The following is a 21015-nucleotide window of genomic DNA, read 5'->3' as shown; positions in this document are numbered from 1 at the left end:
GAGCTAAATGATGAGAACACATGGACACACAGTGGAGATCAATACCCACTGGGGACTTTTGGTGGGTGGAGGGTAGAGGATCAGAAAAATAAACAACTAATAAGCACTAGGCTTAATATCTAGGTGATGAAATAATGGGTAAAACCAATCCACATGACTCAAGTTTACCTAACAAATTTTCACTTACATTCCTAAACTTAAAAGCCAAAAAAAAAAAAAAAAAAAAAAAAAAAAAAAAAAATTCAACGAATTAGAGAAAAACGCTGTTAACAGCACCTGTCGCAGTCTTATAAAAACCAAATCCCTGGAGGTGGGGCCTCTGCACATATTTGTTTTGCTTTTTTTATCCTAATGCTTTTTAAAAATTGCAGTGTATATATAATACATATATAAAAAGTACACAAATCATATTTAGCTCAATGAATTTTAATAAAGTGAACACACTGGTGTAACCTGCACCTGGAGAATATAAAACATATGTATATATATTTTAAGCATTAAAACAACATGACATGCAGAACTCATACTATCTTAAATTATAGATTTGGATACTGGGGTTGAGAGGTTAAGTTACTTATTCATGTAACCAGTTCTTCACAGAAATGAGATTTTCTGATGTTAAGTTCAATATTTTTATAGCTACAACATTTATCTACTCCCTTTTTTATATATCTAATTCTCTTATCCACTCCACAATTATTTAATAAGATCTTTTAGGGAACTAAATTATAGGGGATATATCAATAAGATTACATTAATACATATGAAATTAAAAATGAGTCAATTCATTCAACTGTATAGGAAAGATACTAATAACATTTATTTTAACTTTGGGGTTTGGTCATTTTATTGCACCTTTTATTAATTTCCAGTAGCTAATCTGAAGCCTTTTATTTTAGGTTATCACACATTCTCTATTAATTTTATTGACTGAGATGCTGATTTCTAACACATATTAGACTTTTCTTCAGGGCTTAAGTCATTCACTATCCTACAAAACCTGAGGTGCCTAAAAAGGCCTTATAAAATTCTTCACTGTGTTACTGAGTGCATTAATATCTTATCCCAGAGGCTGAAGGAAATCATCAGCTTACCATGTATTTTATATACTACATGCAGTGACATCCAAGAGAGATGGCTGAGAGTAGCATAAAATATGAATGTTAATATCCACACAAATAAAAATGTATGCATGTTCAAATACTATACCTTCACATCCTTGTAAAGAAAGAGAAACCCATCTCGTAAAACAAAATACCGGTCTTGAAACTTATTTCCAGATAGTATTTTGGATGGTTCTTCTTTGATTTTCAAGATTCCTTCTTTGATGCTTCCCAATGTACTCCGGTCTGTAAAGTACAGCATTACTTTTGTGAGTTGGGTACATTTTTACTTATTTGAAATATAATACAAAACATTTCTATATTGTCAGTTTTAACAATGTAAAATACGAACTTGTTTACTACCACTAAAGTCTAAGATGAACTTCTGGGAATATCATGTGTCTGAAGTATTGCTATTTATCATATATTGGCCTGCCTGGACTGTTCAAGTAGCTACAGGCTAGAAATCACACAAAATGTGATTAGTATGAGCTGAGAGGTGCTATAAGTGTAAAGTATCTACTAAATTTTAAATACTTTATATGGAAAAAAAAAAAAAAAAGCAAAATATCGGCCGGGAGCAGTGGCTCACACCTATAATCCCAGCACTTTAGGAGGCCGAGGCAGGAGGATTATCTGAGGTCAGGAGTTCAAGATCAGCCTGGCCAACATGGGGAAACCCCGTTTCTACTAAAAATACAAAAATAAGCCATGTGTGGTGGCACTAGCCTGTAGTCCCAGCTACTTGGGGAGGCTGAGGCAGGAGAATCGCTTGAACCCGGGAGGCAGAGGTTGCAGTGAGCTGAGATCATGCCACTGCACTCCAGCCTGGGTAACAGAGTGAGACTCCATCTCAAATAAAATAAAAAAAAAAGAATATATCACAAATTTTTAAATATTAATTACATATTAAATGTATTTTGGATATTGGATATATGATATTAAATAAAACATATTGGTAATTTTAGCTGTTTCTTTTTACTTTTTTCTAACGTAGCTACTAGACAATTTATAATTACATATGTGGCTTGTATTATATTTGAGCCCCACTGGTATAAACAATGCAAATACGCGATAAAAAAGGAAACACCTTTAAGAATTCTGACTCAAATTCACAAATTTTTAAGGCATTAAAGAAATTTTTATAAATGTGAAACAGGCAAGGGTAAGAAAGGCAAAACTGCTAACGTAGAACATTTACCCATCAATGATAGACTGAATAAAGAAAATACGGTACATTTACATCATGGAGTACTATGTGGCCATAAAAAGAAACAAGATCATGTCCTTTGCATGGACGTGATGGGGCTGGAGGCCATTATCCTTAGTGAACTAATGCAGGAACAGAAAACCAAGTGCCATGTGTGCTCACTTACAAGTGGGAGCTAAATAATGAGAACACGTGGACACATAGAGGGGAACAACACGCACTGGGGCCTATTGGAGGGTGGAGGGTGGGAGCAAGGAGAGAATCAGGAAAAGTAACTGATAGGTATTAGGCTTAATACCTGGGTGACGAAATAATCTGCACAACAAACCCCCATAACCCAAGTTTACCTATGTAACAAACCTGCACATATACCCCTGAACTTTAAAGTTATTAAAAAAAAAAAAAAAAGAAATAGCAGGAGAAAACAGAACTATTTGAGAAATAACATTGGAAAAACTAAATCTAAACATGCAATAATTGCTACAGTTTATTGATTACCTATTAGACACCTATATACTCTCTAATAACAACACTAAAAAAATTGTGATTATTATGTTCATTTTGCACATGATAATACTAAGGCTTAGAAAGGTCAAGAAGCTTTCCCAAAGCTGCAGAGCTACCTGAAGGAGATTAAAACTCAACTTTTTTAAAAAAAGTTGTATTTTGGATTCAGGGGTACGTGTGCATGTTTATTACAAGGGTGCGTAATGCTGAGGTTTGGGGTTCCATTGATCAAGTCACCCAGATAGTAAACATAGCACCTGATAGAAAGTTTTTCAGCCCTTATCCTCCTCCTTCCTTTTGGAGTCCCCAGTGTCTACTGTTTCTGTATTCATATCTGTGTGTACCCAAGGTTTAGCTCTCACCTGTAGGTCAGAACATAAGATATTTGGTAAAACTCCATCTCTAAATGTATGTTCTTTTCTAGACACTGCTGTGTCAGAGAAGAAACTGAGGGATTTTACAATAATTGAATCCAAGTTTAAACCTAACATATCACTAGAGAGGCCCCCTCACATTTCCACAATATCCTCTTCCTATTATTATGATGGGTCTAATGGACATTGACTAATAAGCCAGAATTCCCTCCAGTTTGGGTTACACATTATTTTTCTAGCTCAGAGACTGGCAAATTATGGCTGCAGGCCAAATCCAACCCTCTACTTCTTTTTATATGGTCTATGAGCTAAGAATAATTTTTTCATTTTTAAGTGGTTGAAAAAAATTTCACAAAAGTTTGATGACACACGAAAATTACATGAAATTCAAATTTTAGTCCTATAAAAATAAAGTTTTATTGGAATACAGCCTCACATTATGTACTATCTATGGCTGCGAACATGCTACAGGGACAGAGCTGAGTAGTTGTTTCAGAGACCTTACTGATAACAAAACCTAAAACATTAACTCTTGGCCTTTTATGGAAAAAAGCTTGTTGACTCTCACTTCACAAGAATAGCCTTAAGGGAAAACTCTTCTCCACTAAGAAACTGTTCACTCTCTTTGCCTTTAGTAGTTTCATTATTCATTCTTCCATCAAAACTGTACTTTTTTTTACTATCAAGCTCTGTGTTAGGCACTGTGATAGACGGACAAATAAAATTATAGAATTCCCAGGAACACAAAGGACAGGGAAAAGGCAAAGGATATGTCAGTAAGACAGAATATGTGAAGGCATGAAGTGATAACATAATGGTAATAATCTGAGCACCCTTTAGTGAACAACTCATATAATCACCTCTAGTGTATGTGGAGCATGAGGCAAACACTGTGCTAGCCTTTCCATGAACGCCTCATTAAAGGCTCAGAACCACACTTCCAGGTAGATTAATCACAATATCATTTTACAGATGTAGAAACAGGTTGCTATAATCATGAAAGTTATCCAAGGCACACAGCTAAAGAGTGCTGTCATCAGAATTCAAAGTCAGGTCCACCTAGCTAGACTGGGAAGGTGCTTTCACAGTTATTAACATATCAAAAATACCTAACAAAATGTTTGTTATTAAAATCCATTTTTGGTGATGTGTAATGTATAAAGACATGCCAGATTAATCTGTTTTTGGATTAATTTGTATTGACAGGGGCATTAGACACTGAGATAGTCTTTCCTTCCCAGGAAAACTCTGGGTTACATCAGAAAAGCTCTCCTCCTTTGCCCCCCAGTTTTCTGCCCATGGCCCAGTGCTTGCAGGGTGGAAGAAGAGGAGGCAGAACCACCAGCAATAGATGTTGTTCTACAGTTTGAATGCATGCCCTAAGCTTTCCACCTACATCTTTATAATGATTCATCTTTTTCTCATTATTTTTACATTTTATTTTTAGCATGTTCTAAATGGCTAAATGTGTTTCTGGGATTCCTATTCTGTGACATTCAAGTTAGATAATTTTTGATCTGGTTTTACAAGCCAGAAAATAAGATTCACAGAATTATAATGACCTGCCCAAAGACATAGAAACTAGTAAGTGATAGAAAAGGGGATTGAAGACTAGGTCTGGTTTAGCAGAAATAAACAAACACAAAGCAAAGCCAAAAAGCACAATACACTTCGTGCTCCTGTGTGCTGTAATTTGTTGCAGCTTATGAACAAAAGGCTCTGTATGCATTAAAAAGGGTAGATCCTTTAACAGTAATTATATTTTGTGTGCAAAACTGACAATGTGACACAGGTAGAAATCATTTCAACTAATTTTTGTAACACAAAAACACTTTTTTTTGTGAGCACATCAAATCTGTATTTGTTTTTTTATCATGCATAAATTTGTCAGTATATCTCCGGTCTAAAACTTTCCCCTGAAATCCAGATACATATTCAACTGCTTACTTGAGAACTGAAGAACAACAAAAAGAAAGAGAAACCTCAAACCAACTAGCCATCATATGGTCATTATGGTGTCAGCTTCTGCTTTTCCTGTAAAATAAGACTAATGACACCTATCCTGAAGGATTGTTGCAGGCCTTACAAAGGACAATGTACACACAAGATGTATGGCAGAACACCGTATCAGGTCTATCAGTCTAATACCTTCCTGGTATTAAGGTGATAGAACTTTAAATATCCATGCATCATTTCTAAAATTTACAAAATAAAAACTTTAGAAAAAAAAATTTAGTCTTTCCGGGCATGGTGATTCATGTCTGTAATGCCAGCACTTTGGGAGGCCAGGGCAGGTGGATCATCTGAGGCCAGGAGCTTAAGACCAGCCTGGCTAACAAGGTGAAACCCCATCTCTACTAAAAATACAAAAAAATTAGCCAAGCCTAGTGGTGTGAGGTTGTAGTACCAGCTACTCAGGAGGCTGAGGCAAGAGAATCATTTGAACCCGAGAGGCGGAGGTTGAATCCAGTCTGGGTGGCAGAGTGAGATTCCGTCTCAAAAAAAAAAAAAAAAAAAGAAAAGAAAAGAAAAAAGAAAACAATAGTCTTAAACACAACAACCCTTAATCTGCTTAATCTGTTTGGGGAAAACATTTCCTAATGCAGCAAATAATACACAAATGTTCATCTTAAAATTAGCATAGAGAAAACAAGAGTAAAAACTACAAATAGTTCCTTACAACTCAAATATATGAGCATGGAATGAGCACCTGGAAGCAAAAGTGCCCAGGATTAATCACATTACTGAACCTAACCATGAATACACACACAGAACAAACCTGATAGTTTTCACGATACACATACTGACCTCAGACAGTACTTTGTTGATCACACTGTCATACTAATAGGTTCTTTTTGGGCACTTTGTGACTTTTAAATAATTACTGAAAAACATACTGCTAAAATTTATCTTCTAGTACAACGCCTTAATATTCAATTCCATAGAGAAATATTGTAAAGGACTTTTATAGCTAAGAAGTATAGTAAGCAATTTGTTAAACATTGTATGGACTTGGTCATACAGCTGATTTAGAACAAGAGAGTCAAGAAAGGCATTTATAATGCCTTGTTGGTTTAGAAATAGGTATTTTTAAAAGCAAGTTATAATCAAGTTATGAAATATAGATATTTATATTACTTAAGTCAGTAAAATCTATTCATATCTTCTGACAGTACTTTTCATTTACATTTTTGTTCAAATTAATAAACTTTTCCATTTTTACCAATAAGAAATAAGCCTATGTCTGGTATTAAACTACTCATAGTCATAAAAAAAAAACAGACTTAGGGGAAAATATTGTTTAAATTTTAAATATCATTTAAATAGTAACATTTACTTTAACCATCATTGTATGTGATTGAGCATATTGATTATAAACCTGAGTGTACACTATTAACGGACCCAGGATGAAAGTTTTGAAAGGAACATATGCTAAGGATGAAGGAAGAACAAAAAATACTTTGAAATGTGAAGCTCTATGATAAATACTATGATTTAAAAGACTTTCTAAAAGCTCTCACAACCAAATTCCTGTCTGTTCCCAAGATAATAAAATAAGTAGAAAGCCACCAGTTAAAGGCCAAAATAACAAAATAAAGCTACACACTTTGGGGTATACTGTGTGTAACTGTATGTAACAAAATCAAGGTCATGAATTGAATGGCTTCCAGTAATTCATTCTTCCAAACTGTTCAGGTACTGGTTGGACTCTCAACCTCGGGGTACTTCTCTCATATTTCTTACTCCCTGGACCTCATGCTAGACAGAAAGCTCCCTTGCTACTAGGGAAAACCATCTGTTGTTTTTGTGTGAGTGTAACAGGTTTGAAAGTTTAATGCACTTCCCAAAGCACTAAATTCTCTTCAAGATAAACCCTGGGATGCATATTAATAGGTACTATTTCCTTTACCACCTTTTGATCTTTCATTCCAATCAAATTACAGCATACTGTTACCTCTACTGAATCATAAAACCCTCCCCTATTCTTGGTAGTTGCTAGGATGAGAAAGGGTAGGTTGGAGTTTACTGAAAGGTCTTTAGAATTAAAACTGTGGGTAAGAAAACAAACATGTATTGTAAGTTATATTGTGCTATCAACTTGGTATCAATTTAGAAAAGCTCTTAAAAGTCACATGTATGAAACAAAGCAGAATGGCCACATTTATTTAAACAGAACAGACACACCACATAATCAGGCAATGAAACTGAAAAGTTCGCACCTCCAAAAAAAGTTTTTCTAAGCCATTTGAAAACCTCAATTTTTAAATACAAAAACAGTTATCTCCTAACCACGAGCTGGAAATCCCAACAGAATAATTGATGGATGGAGGAGGCTGGGGTTGAGGGGAAGAGGAGAGAGAAACATACACTCAGGAATGGAATTTCTCAGATATATATATTCCCCCTTTACCCTCCATGTCCAGGCAGCTAGCAATCAACCATTATTCTTTCAGCAGTTCTCTCTGGGATTCAATTCTACTTCATTCCTATTGTTATCACCCTACACACTTCCTTTTCTCTCTAATCCTTGGATTTCAGAATTCTCTAACTCCGTGTCCTACCTTTCTAATGGCTCTAACATACAGCTGCAGATTCTTGTTCTGAAAACACAGTCTTCATCATTTTATAAAAGCCCTGTCCAGAGCCCTACTTTTCTAATGATTAAAGCCTTACCTTCCTAAAATCAAAAGCCTACACTCCTCTGAATTTCAAAATGTGAAATAAATGGACAACTCCTATCCATCTCTGTAAATTATTCAACTAAAATATAATATTTAAGTTCAATTGATAATAATACGCTATTTGGAAAACCAATCATTTTCTCTGTGGTATGACTCAAGTTAATCACTTGAGTGATCTTGAGAGAAATCCTGTTTTCTTTGATTCTGTACAAATTTGATTCCTACTTCTGGACCTAACTAATCCATGAAGGTTCTTCCAACTACTTCAGTCTATATTTTTTCACTCATGCCATGAAACTCCAAGATCTATCACCCTTGAATGCATGAAACGTCATATTTGCTTCATAATTTAACTTTTTTATTTATCAATGTTTATTTTAAGTTCTGGGGTACATGTGCAGGATGAGCAGGTTTGTTACATAGGTAAGTGTGTGCCATGGTGGTTTGCTGCACAGATCAACCCATCCCCTAGGTATTAAGTTCAGCACCCATTAGCTGTTCTTCCTGATGCATTCCCTCCCCCTGCCCCACCCTCCCCATGGACAGGCCCCGGTGTTTGTTGTTCCCCCACCCCATGTGTCCATGTGTTCTCATCACTCAGCTCCCACTTATAAGTGAGAACATGCGGTGTCTGGTTTTCTGTTCCTGTGTTAGTTTGCTGAGGATAACAACTTCCAGCTCCATCCATGTCCCTGCAAAGGATATGATCTCATTCCTTTTTATAGCTGCATAGTATTCCATGGTGTATATGTACTACATTTTCTTTATCCAGTCTATCACTGATGAGTATTTGGGTTGATTCCATGTCTTTGCTATTTCCAACACCATATTTTAAAAGAAAATATTTCTACTTCTTGAAGGGCATGGGCCTTATCTACAATGCTGGGTTGACCTGGTTACGAGGAATCCACAGAAAATATAATCTAATAGTTACTACCATTACAATATGTTATGCCTGTCATACTTCAGCAAGCAAACTATGAAGGGAGAGAAAATTCACTTTTATTTGAGCTACTCTTTACTCCTCTGAGGCTTCCCTGGTTTGTGACAAACAAACATTGTAACAGCTTCACCTCGCTTAAGTACATATTCATTTTGTATTTCCTGTTTAAAATAATGTATACTTTGGTTTATCCTCTTCAATCTAGGTAAGAGCTGACACAATACAGTGACTAAAAGCACATTCTGGGGCTAGACTGCCTGGGCTTGAATGACAACCACATTCTCTGCTAGATTGCAGGCAGTAATCTCTAAATCTCAATTCTCTTATCTGCAAAATGAGAATACATACAGTACTTACCCAGTGGATGTGGTATATAAATTGCTCAGAAGAGCGTTTGGCACAGAACAAGAAGAATGTAAGTCCTTGTTTAATTAATGGAGGGTGAACATAATTTTTCTCTGTGTTGCAGAGCCTAAGGCAAACACTACAGAAATAACTACCTTTACAAAAGTCTGACGACTTATAGATTGAGTTTCTAAGAGTCTAAAAACCTGATATCTGATTTATCCTTGATTTCAGGATAGTAAGGGGTTTAGGACAGAATATATAAGCTGGATACGGAGAGATCTTGACTGTAACACCTGTTTCTCCACTTATCAGCAGGTCGCCTTGAAAGAGTTACGTAATACCTCTCCATCTCAGTTTCTCCATTTGTTAGTAGTAGTAAACAACCCTAAGATAAGTAGGAAAATGATATAAAATAATGTAAGTAAAGCATTTAGCCCAGTGCACATAGTAAATTCACAGTAACTATGAACTATTGTTATCTTTCATATATTATCTGATCAGTGACAAGGAAATACACAACAAATTGATCTATTTTTCGTGGTGTGCATGTGTCTCTCTTCTTCTCTTGCTGGCAAAACTATTTCCTCAGAGCTATGCCTTATCTTAAAAAGTTCTTTGTTCTAAGTTCTACCTGCACCATGTCCTCTAAGCGAAGAAGGGCACAAATGGGCAGTTTCCTTGAGAAGCAACCCCCTTGAAATTATTCCAAGATCAAGTAATTTTGCAATATTTGCAGGACAACATCTAAAAAGCCCTTCCAAATTCAAAATTGTGCATATTTTCTCCTCTTCAGAATTGATTGTATAGATGCATTTTTTATAATTTTAAGGAGGGAGAATTACTGATATATTTCATTCACTGTATGATATTCACTCAAAATGCATTTTGGTAAAATTTAATGCTACAACTAAGAAAAAACCAAACTGGACATAATAGCTGCTTGAAAGCATACTCCTCCCCCCCCACTCACTCTTTCTCTCTCTCTCTCTCTCTCTCTCACTAACACTTGAAGGTTTATTTTTAGAAGACTAATGGAGGGGCATCTTTTTAAGACTAATAGACACATTGTGACACCTCAAGAAAGCAATCTGTTCCTTAGGATAAGCCAAGTATGCCCCCTTCACTCCAATCTATTATCCCTTATGTTATTCATACAGTTGACCTTCTGTATCCATGGATGCCACATCTATCAATTCAACCAATAGATTATCAAAAAAGTATTTGAGAAACAAAGAATAACAATGTAAAATACAAATAGAAAAAAACACAGCATAGCAATTTATGTAGCATTTATATCGCATTAGGTATTATAAGTAAACAGATGATTGAAAGCATGGGAAGGATATGCATAGATTACATGCAAATACTCTGCCATTTGATATAAGGGACTTGAGCATCTGCAGATTTTGGTATCCATGACAAGCAGGTGGCACAGGGTGGGCGTGGCGGGAGACGTGGCAGTGTCTTGGAACCCACTTCCTCATGGATACTGAAGGAAGACTATATTGAAGTAGCAGTGGTTAACAAAACAAGCAGTCTGTTGACATCCTTCTATAATTAAATTATTTATAAACAGTTAAATTATAAATACAGTTACTACTAGAACAGGATTGAATAAAAAAGTGACAGATTTTTTTTTTTGCCATTTTACTACTAACACAGTAAATTGCAGAAAGCAGAAAATTGTTTTCCTATACTGTTTTCATTATTACATTGAATTATAAACATTTCTAAAATATAATTTAGTGTAAGTGATATATTTCTTTTATACTAAATGAATGTATAATTTTCAGCATACTTGTAATAAATGTGGAGATAACACTGGAGTTTTCAGTGTTCATATATTTTCTTTCATGTGATTCTCATGAAACTTTGCAAAGTAGGGAAGACAGGTTATATCATCTTATTGACAAATGTGAAAATTGTGGCTCACAATTATGTGACAAAATTAGAAAGCAATTATGCTAGAATACGAATTCAGGTCTCTTAATATCTAACATGAAATTCTGTCTTATATCCTGGGATACTTCTAAGTAATAGTCATGATTACCATGACCACCATCACTATCAACCACAATAACAATACATGTCCAGGGACTTTTCTTGGTTTCACGCATCATTTTACACTATTAAGCACTCTTTTTTTTTCCCCCTAAAAATTACTCCTTTGATAATTTACGTTGGCATTGCTCTCTTTCTTTCTTGAAACTTTTCTGATTTTTCCTTCACAGGGCCTCTCTTGCTACATCTGTTCTTTAAATGCTGGTGTTGTGTCTCTGATATTCTTACTCTAACACTAAAATTGCATGACTTAGTATTCTGCCAAGGTTAAAAACCACCTTCCACACAATGAGCTCCTTAGGTTTAAGTATTTATTTCCCTTCTAGACATATATCCTCAAACACACGTCAGACCCCTAAAGCTCAGCACATCCAAAACTGAATTCTGTGGCTCCATCCATCACTGCCAACCAGCAAGCTCTTCTAGTATCCCTATCTTAATATCCCAGGAGTTATCCAAACCAAAATACCAAGAACTAAATCCAGCTTTTATGGTAACGATCTGATGATATATACTCTGGAAAGCATTCCCTAACTACCTAGATAAAAATGAGTTGGCAGTCCTCTAAAATTTGGTCAGTACTTGCTCAGTTATAAACTGTTTCATATATCTATATATTTTTAAAGTTTATTCAACATGTACTTTTAGTGAGCAAAAGAGTAAAATATAGCCTTGCTAAAGAAGGATAGCATGTACAAGAAAAACTAACCAAGAAATGACACTTCCTTGAATAGGACACATTCAGTGTAAGAAGAGATGTCTACAATCATCCAGCTGAACTACTTTTCTGTGATTGAAAGCTCTTCATAAACATCCTGACCTAGAGTAGTCTGTTATTTCACGCTGTTTGTACTCTGATATTTCAACAGTTGTCATAAATTTAGAATTTCTGTTCTTTCTGGGTATAGATAATGCTTAACAAAACTCTTAAATTTAAATACCTTAAATTTTCTATAGATTACTGCATGATACAGAGAGTTAATACAAATTTACCAATATGGTTTCTTACCATAGAATTATATTTTAGAAAATGTCAGGGATTTGGTACTCCATAGTAAATATCAGTGACTATCATCAATTTCCAAAAAAAAAAAAAAAGAAAAAAGAAAAACTTCCAATTTAAGTGGCCTAGGTCTTACTTTAATATCTTGTACATCTTTGGCTTTAAGAAAACATGATGGGGAGTGAAATGTAAATTATATCAGCTAGGTAAATTTATTATTATATTTGTTGAAATTGTCTTTTCTTTTTTTAAGTTCATAGATAGTGAACGGCTCAGCTTTCCAGGTCTGAATTTACTTGAAGCAGTTGCATTTTGAATTACACTATTCTAATGCAAATTTAATTCCATAGCATCTGTCATATACAGCAATCTAAACTTAGAAATTCAAAGAAATATGCATTTGAGTTACATCTTATATCTTTAGATATAAGTATTTCTCTCCTATTTAGATCATTAAAATTTCATTCTCATGTATCATATTCTATTGGGATAATTTTCAAAAAACTTTAGTGCTTAAAATAAGACATACAACTTAAGATTATTCTGGAGCCTTACAGAAGCTATACATTTATGGTTTGCTTGTGATAGATATGATGAAGTTTAGTATAAAATATAATGATGGTTTAATTAGGTAAGCTACGACACTGTCTAAATAGCAATGTAAATGAAGTTTCATTCTCCCTATCTTAAAACTTCAGTCATAATACATGGAGTACAAAAAAATCGAGGACTATTACCTTTGTTTTCAAGTTAGTTAGCTCTTTATTACAATAATGGCAATGGCACAAAATGTTCCTAAGAAATCAAATGCCTTTGAAAAACACAAATAATTTATAAGTAGAAGCAATAGAAAATGTACTTACTCCCATCTAACTCTATAAAAGTAAATTATGTTACCTCTTTACCTTAAATGTATGAGCAGAAATTAAGTGCTAGATTCTAAAATATATTCTTATGTGTGAAGTCCACATTTTGGATAAAGAAAGAAAATTGAGAAAATTAAAACCCCTTAATGATAGAAAACTTTTATATAACATTCTTGTTTTAAAAGGAAGTGGTGAAAACATAATGTCAAGCAAAGTATATGGTTATAATTTGTTCCACATATCAGGAAAAAACACCTAAAACTAATGAAATGCAAGCTGTAGATAGAAATTATAAATGTAGGGACAGAGTAAAATTCGTGGCAACTAGGTATCTAGTATCGGGGTGTAGGGTACAACGGATGTTATAGGGCAACCCTATGTTTTAACAAAATGTTAACATATTAGCTATTTGTTACTGAGAAAAAATGTGGTTGCAACCAACTGCCCCCTCTTTTTTTCAAATTCTGACGATTTCTACTTGGCCCCAGGTTACAATAAGAAATTCTTAAGAAAGGAAAATAAATCTTTAACATTATTCCCATTTTTCTTTGAAGAACAGTTAAGTATTACTGAGATGATTCTAGTTTATCTGCTAACACACTGACAGAGAAATCATATTTGATTTATTTTCATCATTTTCCTTTAAGATATCAATTTTAAGGTGTGGCAGAGGTAATGAATGGAGCAATAACTCTGGAGTAGGTAGTTATTGTGATTGATTTAGGAGACATTTGCCAAGACAAAAATAAATTAGACTGAATACTGAAATTATCAAAAGTCTATCACAAAGTATGCCTCATAAGAGGTATTAATAAAGTAGAGGTTGCTTTAAGTCACAACCATAAGAAAAAATTATTACTTAAGAAATTGATTTTTAAAAAATATTATAGATTCCTTTAAAGGGCAAGCCTAAATTCAAACAAATGGAGAACCAACTGTAATGAAAGAGATTATTTTGCTTTTACAATCTGAATATAAATCAAACTCTAATTCAATACTTATAAAAATTTTATGGACTGGAAAATAAGAGTACTTTAGACATTTACAGGTTCTCTTATTTTTGACCAGACTACATAACTACAATATGAAATGATCCAATTAATATATTTACTGATGGTTTTCCTTTAAAGCACTATTTTTTTTCAAGCAAAGTTCCTGGTAGAGTAACAATATGCATATTTGTTGGAGAAAATGAGGCAGCAGGGATAGTTCAGGGACAGAGGTAAGTTTTATGGCCCCCACCCTGTTAGAGATGTGAAGTGGGTAAGAGAGTGACACAGAAGTTTACTGACGCTTTACTCCAAAGAATATTTCATCCTTGGGAGGCCAAGGCAGGTGGATCACTTGAGGTCAGCAATTCGAGACCAGCCTGGCTAACATGGTGTAAGTCGGTCTCTAATAAAAATACAAAAATTAGCCAGACATTGTGATGAGCACCTATAATAATAGCTACACAAGAGGCTGAGGTAGGAGAACCACTTGAACCTGGGAGGCAGAGGTTGCAGTAAGCTGAGATCACACCACTGCACTCCAGCCTACGCAACACAGCAAGACTCCATCTCAAAACAAACAACAACAAAAACCAAAGAACATTTCATCCAAATCTCTGAAACATCACTTAAGCCTTCAGCTTGCTTTCTTCTGCTTGGCTTCTTTAGCTCTTCCCTCGTTTTTTTTTTCTTTTATAAAAGATGCTTTGTCTAGATCTTATAGAGGCTTGATGCTTTAAAACAGAAGGACACACTCATATCTCCATCTAGAAGATGCAATGGGATAGGTGGAACATCACCAATACACCGGATCTTCCTACCCCATTTGTGGATACAGCTAATGTACCGGCTGTCACTGCACCATTTCTTCTTGCCCTTACACAACAAATGTTTTACTCAGTTTTGATTGCTGTAAATCAGCGCAATCTACACCTTGTTGGGTTGTTGGCTACCCACCCCCAGCAGTGCCCTGAAGATTAATAGCATTTAACGGTGAACTTGTTTTGGTTTACCCTCACCCTCAGACATACAGAACCTCCACTTATAACATGGCCTTTTAGGATCTAATTCTTATCTATTTTTATTCACATAGACAGCCTACTAGCTTTCACAGAACAGCAAAGGTATTATGTCTAGGTGTAGGTTTTAAACATTTTGCAACACGGAGAATTACAGATATTTCAGAGGAATATTGGAAGAAAAGAAACAAAGAAAAAACTCAATAAAAAGATAATGAAAGAATAGCTGAATTCACAAATTAGAACAGATATCACAGATTATCTAAATTAGGATTTCTCAACATCAGCATTGACCCCTGGTCTGTACCCAGTAAATACCAGAAGCCCTGCCTCCCTACCCAATCTCCAAGTTGTGGCAGTCAGAAATGTCTCAAGACGCTATATGTTCCATGTCTTGTGGGTGGGGAGGGAAAGGAGGAGAAATCATTGCTAGCTGAGAGCCACTACTTTATGACATGTGCATTCATACATGTGCATTCACATGAGTACAGAGAAATCCTATTGCAAACATTAAGAAGGCACAGGCGGTATATGGTCAAAATCATATGTAAAAGCATGAAAATATTTCAAACAGGATAAAGGTCTCTGAAAGGTTACATTTCTATAGTATAAAGAGTTAATATCTGTTTTGGTTTTTTAGATGCTTATAAGAACACAGTGACACGAAAGTTGTTATACTACTTGCATTTTGTAAAAGTACTTTCATGTAAGGAAAGTATATAAGATATACACAACAGTGTCATTAAATCAGAAATTTATACAGTAAGCTTTGGTACAATTAAGAGCTCTGAAGTATGACTATTAACTAGAGAATCTGCAATGATACTGAGTAGGTTTACAGTACGGAAGAGCTGTGCCATCCTCTCCACGTTTTTCCACATGATTAAAATTAGGAGGAATGTCAATCGGTTCTTCAATTCAATACTTAGTAATTGAATAATATAAGGCAAATTACTTAAGTTCTCTGAGTTTCTCTTCCCTTCATTTGTAAAATTTGAAAGATAATAGAACTTAACAAGGAAGTTAAAAAACACTTTAAATAAGCTTTGATGTGTATTGAGCTCTGCTGATATGCGATTAAGAAATAATAATTGTTATTATTAATATTAATCATAAAAGTAATGGTAAATTTCAATCCTTAGCTTTTTGAGTTGGATTGTATACAATAGTGGCTGATTTTTTTTATCTTTCAGTTGATAACAACACAACAGAAGAATAAGTTTCAAAATAAAAATTTTCTGAGACCTCATAGAGGTTCAGAAATGGTCTTATATAGTTCACTTGTGCTAGCTAACTTAATTAACCTTACATGTGCACTATCTCCTTCCAGTTGAATGGGAAGTATTCTTATTGGAGGTATTCTATTTTGTAAGTATTTATTTTACAATATCATCACAAAAATGTGAGATGTATAGCAAGCACTCTGTCTCAGAGCCTATACACTTAGCATTCCTTTAATGCCCAGAAAGTTTTCCAATGTAAATGTAGTTCACTGAGATGACTTGCCCTCAATCTAAAAATTAGTAAAATACATAAGCATAAGCATGGTAAACAACTTTTAAAAACAAACTATTATTTCCAAAAACTTAAACTTGGTACAATCAAATTAGTCAACTATTACCTCAGAGCAACACACTGGGAAAATATCTTCCTGTCCATATATTCTTTCTTATCTATGTACTGTGTCAGTTCATTCTGTATCTAGCTACTCATTTTTCACATTTTCCAATATTACTTGTGCCATATTAATTACCCTTTAACCACCTGAATTTTCAATCATAGCTGCAATGTGAAGTAATGACACCTACCACTGCAGTGTTTAATTGTGTCAGCAGTTAAGAATTTCTTCACCACCAGGTAAGCAGAGCCAGGTTCAGCTAATGAACTCCACCGAAGCACTTGCTCCAGTACATTTTCCTTGTAGTGAAGAGGACGCTCTGTAAAAAATAAATTCCAAATCAAATGGAAAATATATGAAGATAATGATTTTTTTATAATTACAAATTTTAAAAAATCCCTTTGAAAAGATCTGTAGGCACCATTATACACAATCATATCTTATGTTATACAGTAATAGCACTATGACTACACAAAAGATACCCTAAGACCTAGAAAATTATTAAGCATATAATAACATTTACTATATAAATTAATAATGCAGGAATACCTATTTGTTACTCAACTGTTTTTAAAAATCAGAAGTACTTTTCTTTTGATTAAAAAACTCAGAATTCTACCCTTTGTACAATAAATTCTACACCTTGTACAATACTTTATTATTATTATTATTATTTTGAGACAGGGTTTCACTCTGTCACCTAGGTTGGAGTGCAGTGGTGCAATCATAGCTCACTGTAGCCTCAAACTTCTGATCTCAGGCTACCCTCCCACCTCTGCCTCCCAAAGTGGTGGGATAAACAGGCATGAACCACCAACTCAATCCTCTATCCTCTTTTTTAGATAGCATACTGGTTTGTTTAGGGAAACCTTCTTATTTTTATATGCAATTAAATGGTTTTAAAAATCCATTAAACAATATTGTCCATTACTAAATAATAACTTAATCATAATCCTTTGTTTATCCCAACAAGATCAAACTCCTAATTTTGATCAATACTAGTGAATACCTCATAGCTAATATTTTCATAATCAATATAAAATTATAAAATGTAACTTCTATAGAAAACATTAAAATAATTTACAAAATAGTACTGAATAGTCTATATTTCACTATTAGTGGAAATACCAAAAACATTACGTGTCAATATTATATATTAACTATTGACATAATAGGCCAATTAGCAAGAAATTACATGACATCTTCAATATATTTCTCTGAAGAACATTCATCCATATACGTTTTGATTTAGGCAATCATAATTTTAAATGCAGCATATATTCTTAGCATAGAGTTAAAAAGAACCAGTTTTAGAATTACAATCAAAGCCTCACAGAAAAGTTTGTACTGATCAAAATATGTCAATCAGTTAATAAAATGTAGCAACAGAAGCATATGGGAAATTCAAACCTTTTCTCAGTACACTGAAAATAGCATAATTGAAATAATAAGAAAAGAAGCTCTGACATGAAGATGTCAGTGCTGCTTTCCTAGTGTTGTAGCCATGTAAAAGTCAATTCAACTCTTTCAAACCATCCAAAATACAAAGCACACAGCACTTGAGCTTTTTGCTTTTGTTTAAAGTAATGAGGCTAAAGACAAACAGGAAAGAGCATATCAAAAGCATCATACTTGTATGATCCATCATAATGTAATTGATAATAAAATCACAAGTTTACATAAATATATCGCATCCTCCCTAATACTGGTTTCCCTTGCTACGAACATATCATATCAGAAGTCATCAACAATTCCTAGTTCCAGATAAGAAAATACATTATCTGCTTCCAATGTAAATTACCAGATGCTTGCTTCCTATCCAGTAAAGAGAAAGCCAGTTCTGCATTCTGTGCTTATTGGAGCAAGCTAACTCATTATAATAATGGCAAAAATAAAGAAGGAAAGAAAAAATCCACTAGGCCATACATCCTGAAGACAAATACACATCTTGTTTCCTATTATATATCCCCTATTCACAGCATAGTATTGAGTATATAATAAATGCTCAATAAATATTTGACAAATAAATTATCTCATTTTCTTTTATGGCCCATAAATTAAAAAAAAATCATATTAACAGAAAGACTCACAGACAAAATGAGTCCTCATAAAGCCAGATATAATATTTTGTGCTATATCAGTATTACTTTTCTTCAAATAATTTTCTAAAAGATTTGGCAAAGATCATAACTGCCCACAATTTGCCAAAGTTATAATTCAATTGTTAACTAAGTTGGTTGTCTTCAAATTGAAGTTAGATGTATTTGAAGGTAAAACTAATTATAAAATAAGCACTCCCTTTATGTCTGGCTTTACATAATTTTTGAGTCTACTACTTGAAAGCTTTGAGATACTTTTGATCCCAATAACGGTTGCCATTTATGGAATAACAATTATGTATCAGGCATTATATATGCTGGATGCTTTAAATCAGTTACCACTTTCAAACTTCACAATCACACTCTTCACTAGATATTATTATTCATATTTTACATGTAAAGAAACCTAAGAATCACAAAGGTTTTAGCCCCTTGCCTCGAGTCACATAGGTGGTTAAGGTGAGGAACAGAGATGTGCAACCCAAATCTATCTGACTTTAAAGCCCCAGATCTTAACTACTATAGTTAATTTTATTCTGGACACATATGTAAGCCTTCCCATGATGGTTTTCTCACATGTGATTTGAGGAAAAACTAAGATTTTCTTGGGTAACATATGCAAAGTGAAAAACACTGTCTGCCCTACGTACATAATCAGAAGATAACAGCAGTTTATGTGTTAGTCAGAAGAGCTAGAAAGAATCCTAATAAAAAATAAACAGATCTTCCACATCATAGTAGGTATGAGGAAGAAACAAGACTATCTTTTTCTGATATTACCACATAAAAAGTAACTGCTTTGCAAACTTGGATCTCTCAGTGAAGCCTATTTAAATGAGGCCCCTCAGTGGTTAAATTTCTTTCAAGATGTGAAAAACCCAGAGGATAAAGGGGTCTACACTGGCAGATGATGGGATCGGATTTAAGGTAAAGCATTAAAATAATAGCATATTTTGGATGACTGGCTCTTACGGAAGAGAATCTAACTCGGCTTAATGTATATTTCATACCAATGTAATATAAAATCAAAACGTCAAAAATATCAAAATGTTTTAAATGGTTGTAATGTATTTTCCCACGAATCTGACTGCCATATAAACAAAAAAAGATGACTGTGCTGTCTTAGTCAGAACTTCCTGAAAAGTTGTGCACCATCTCACCAATGACAGTAATGCTGAAATATCATTTAAGTGAAAACAAAAGGCTTATAGCAATCTGAATTAGTAGCTGCCATATCTACGGAGATTCCATTCACAGGTTTAAGAATCTTTTTTTTTTTTTTTTTTTTTTTTTTTTTTGAGACGGAGTCTCGCTCTGTCGCCCAGGCTGGAGTGCAGTGGCCAGATCTCAGCTCACTGCAAGCTCCGCCTCCCGGGTTTACGGCATTCTCCTGCCTCAGCCTCCCGAGTAGCTGGGACAACAGGCGCCCGCCACCTCGCCCGGCTAGTTTTTTGTATTTTTTTTAGTAGAGACGGGGTTTCACCATGTTAGCCAGGATGGTCTCGATCTCCTGACCTCGTGATCCACCGGTCTCGGCCTCCCAAAGTGCTGGGATTACAGGCTTGAGCCACCGCGCCCGGCCAAGAATCTATTTTCATCATCTTCAGGCATATAGGAGTTTCCCAGCATTTACATGCTAATAATGTATACGTTCTCTTTATTTTTATATTTTAATTAGGGTATTAATTTTTAATGAGTACAATAGATTATCTCAGGACAGTAAAGGGAAGATTACCGAACATTTATTATACAAAGGAAACACCGGATATAGAGAACTCCTGCTTTAAAATATAAAGATACTTAAAATCTAGCCCTCTGGCTTACATATTTATAAATTTATATATTCATTCATTTTTTTTTTTTTTTTACTGCATTACTTGGAGGATTTATGTTTACATTATAAAACATACCAATTGCCTGGCTGACATTCTTATCGACTACAACCTTCTTACTACCTATGTCTTTACTTTTACCTCCTTCTCATATTTCACTTTATCTTCCCTGCATGTTACTAGTAATAAAGCCTTCAACATTTCAGGTCAGGTGGTACACACATGTTCAACTGGCTTCAGAAAACCCACATAACCACAGGCCTTTTTGTTGTTCTTCTACCATTAGCCCTCTGAAAGTATTTCTCTTCCTGCAATTTCTACTTGCACAGTTGACCAAACATTAAGACCATGCCAAATTTGA

The 21015-nt window shown here is 34.4% G+C and overlaps 1 protein-coding gene across 8 annotated transcripts in view; it reads right to left on the bottom strand.

The window, feature by feature from the left end:
* Positions 1 to 21015, bottom strand: part of ARAP2 (ArfGAP with RhoGAP domain, ankyrin repeat and PH domain 2) — a 179812-nt gene that overhangs the window by 23704 nt on the left and 135093 nt on the right. For all 8 annotated transcript variants that reach the window (XM_050791884.1, XM_050791885.1, XM_050791888.1 and 5 more), the window contains 2 exons: positions 16914 to 17042; positions 1210 to 1349 (listed from right to left, as the gene is read on the bottom strand). In XM_050791884.1, coding sequence (XP_050647841.1) covers positions 1210 to 1349; positions 16914 to 17042 — 269 coding nt within the window. The remainder of the gene's footprint in view (positions 1 to 1209; positions 1350 to 16913; positions 17043 to 21015) is intronic.

This window comes from Macaca thibetana, chromosome 5, assembly GCF_024542745.1.
Source record: "Macaca thibetana thibetana isolate TM-01 chromosome 5, ASM2454274v1, whole genome shotgun sequence".
Classification (NCBI taxonomy): Eukaryota; Metazoa; Chordata; class Mammalia; order Primates; family Cercopithecidae; genus Macaca; species Macaca thibetana.
The sequence above is the reverse complement of the archived record's forward strand: the minus strand, read 5'-3'. Positions and strand labels throughout refer to the sequence as shown.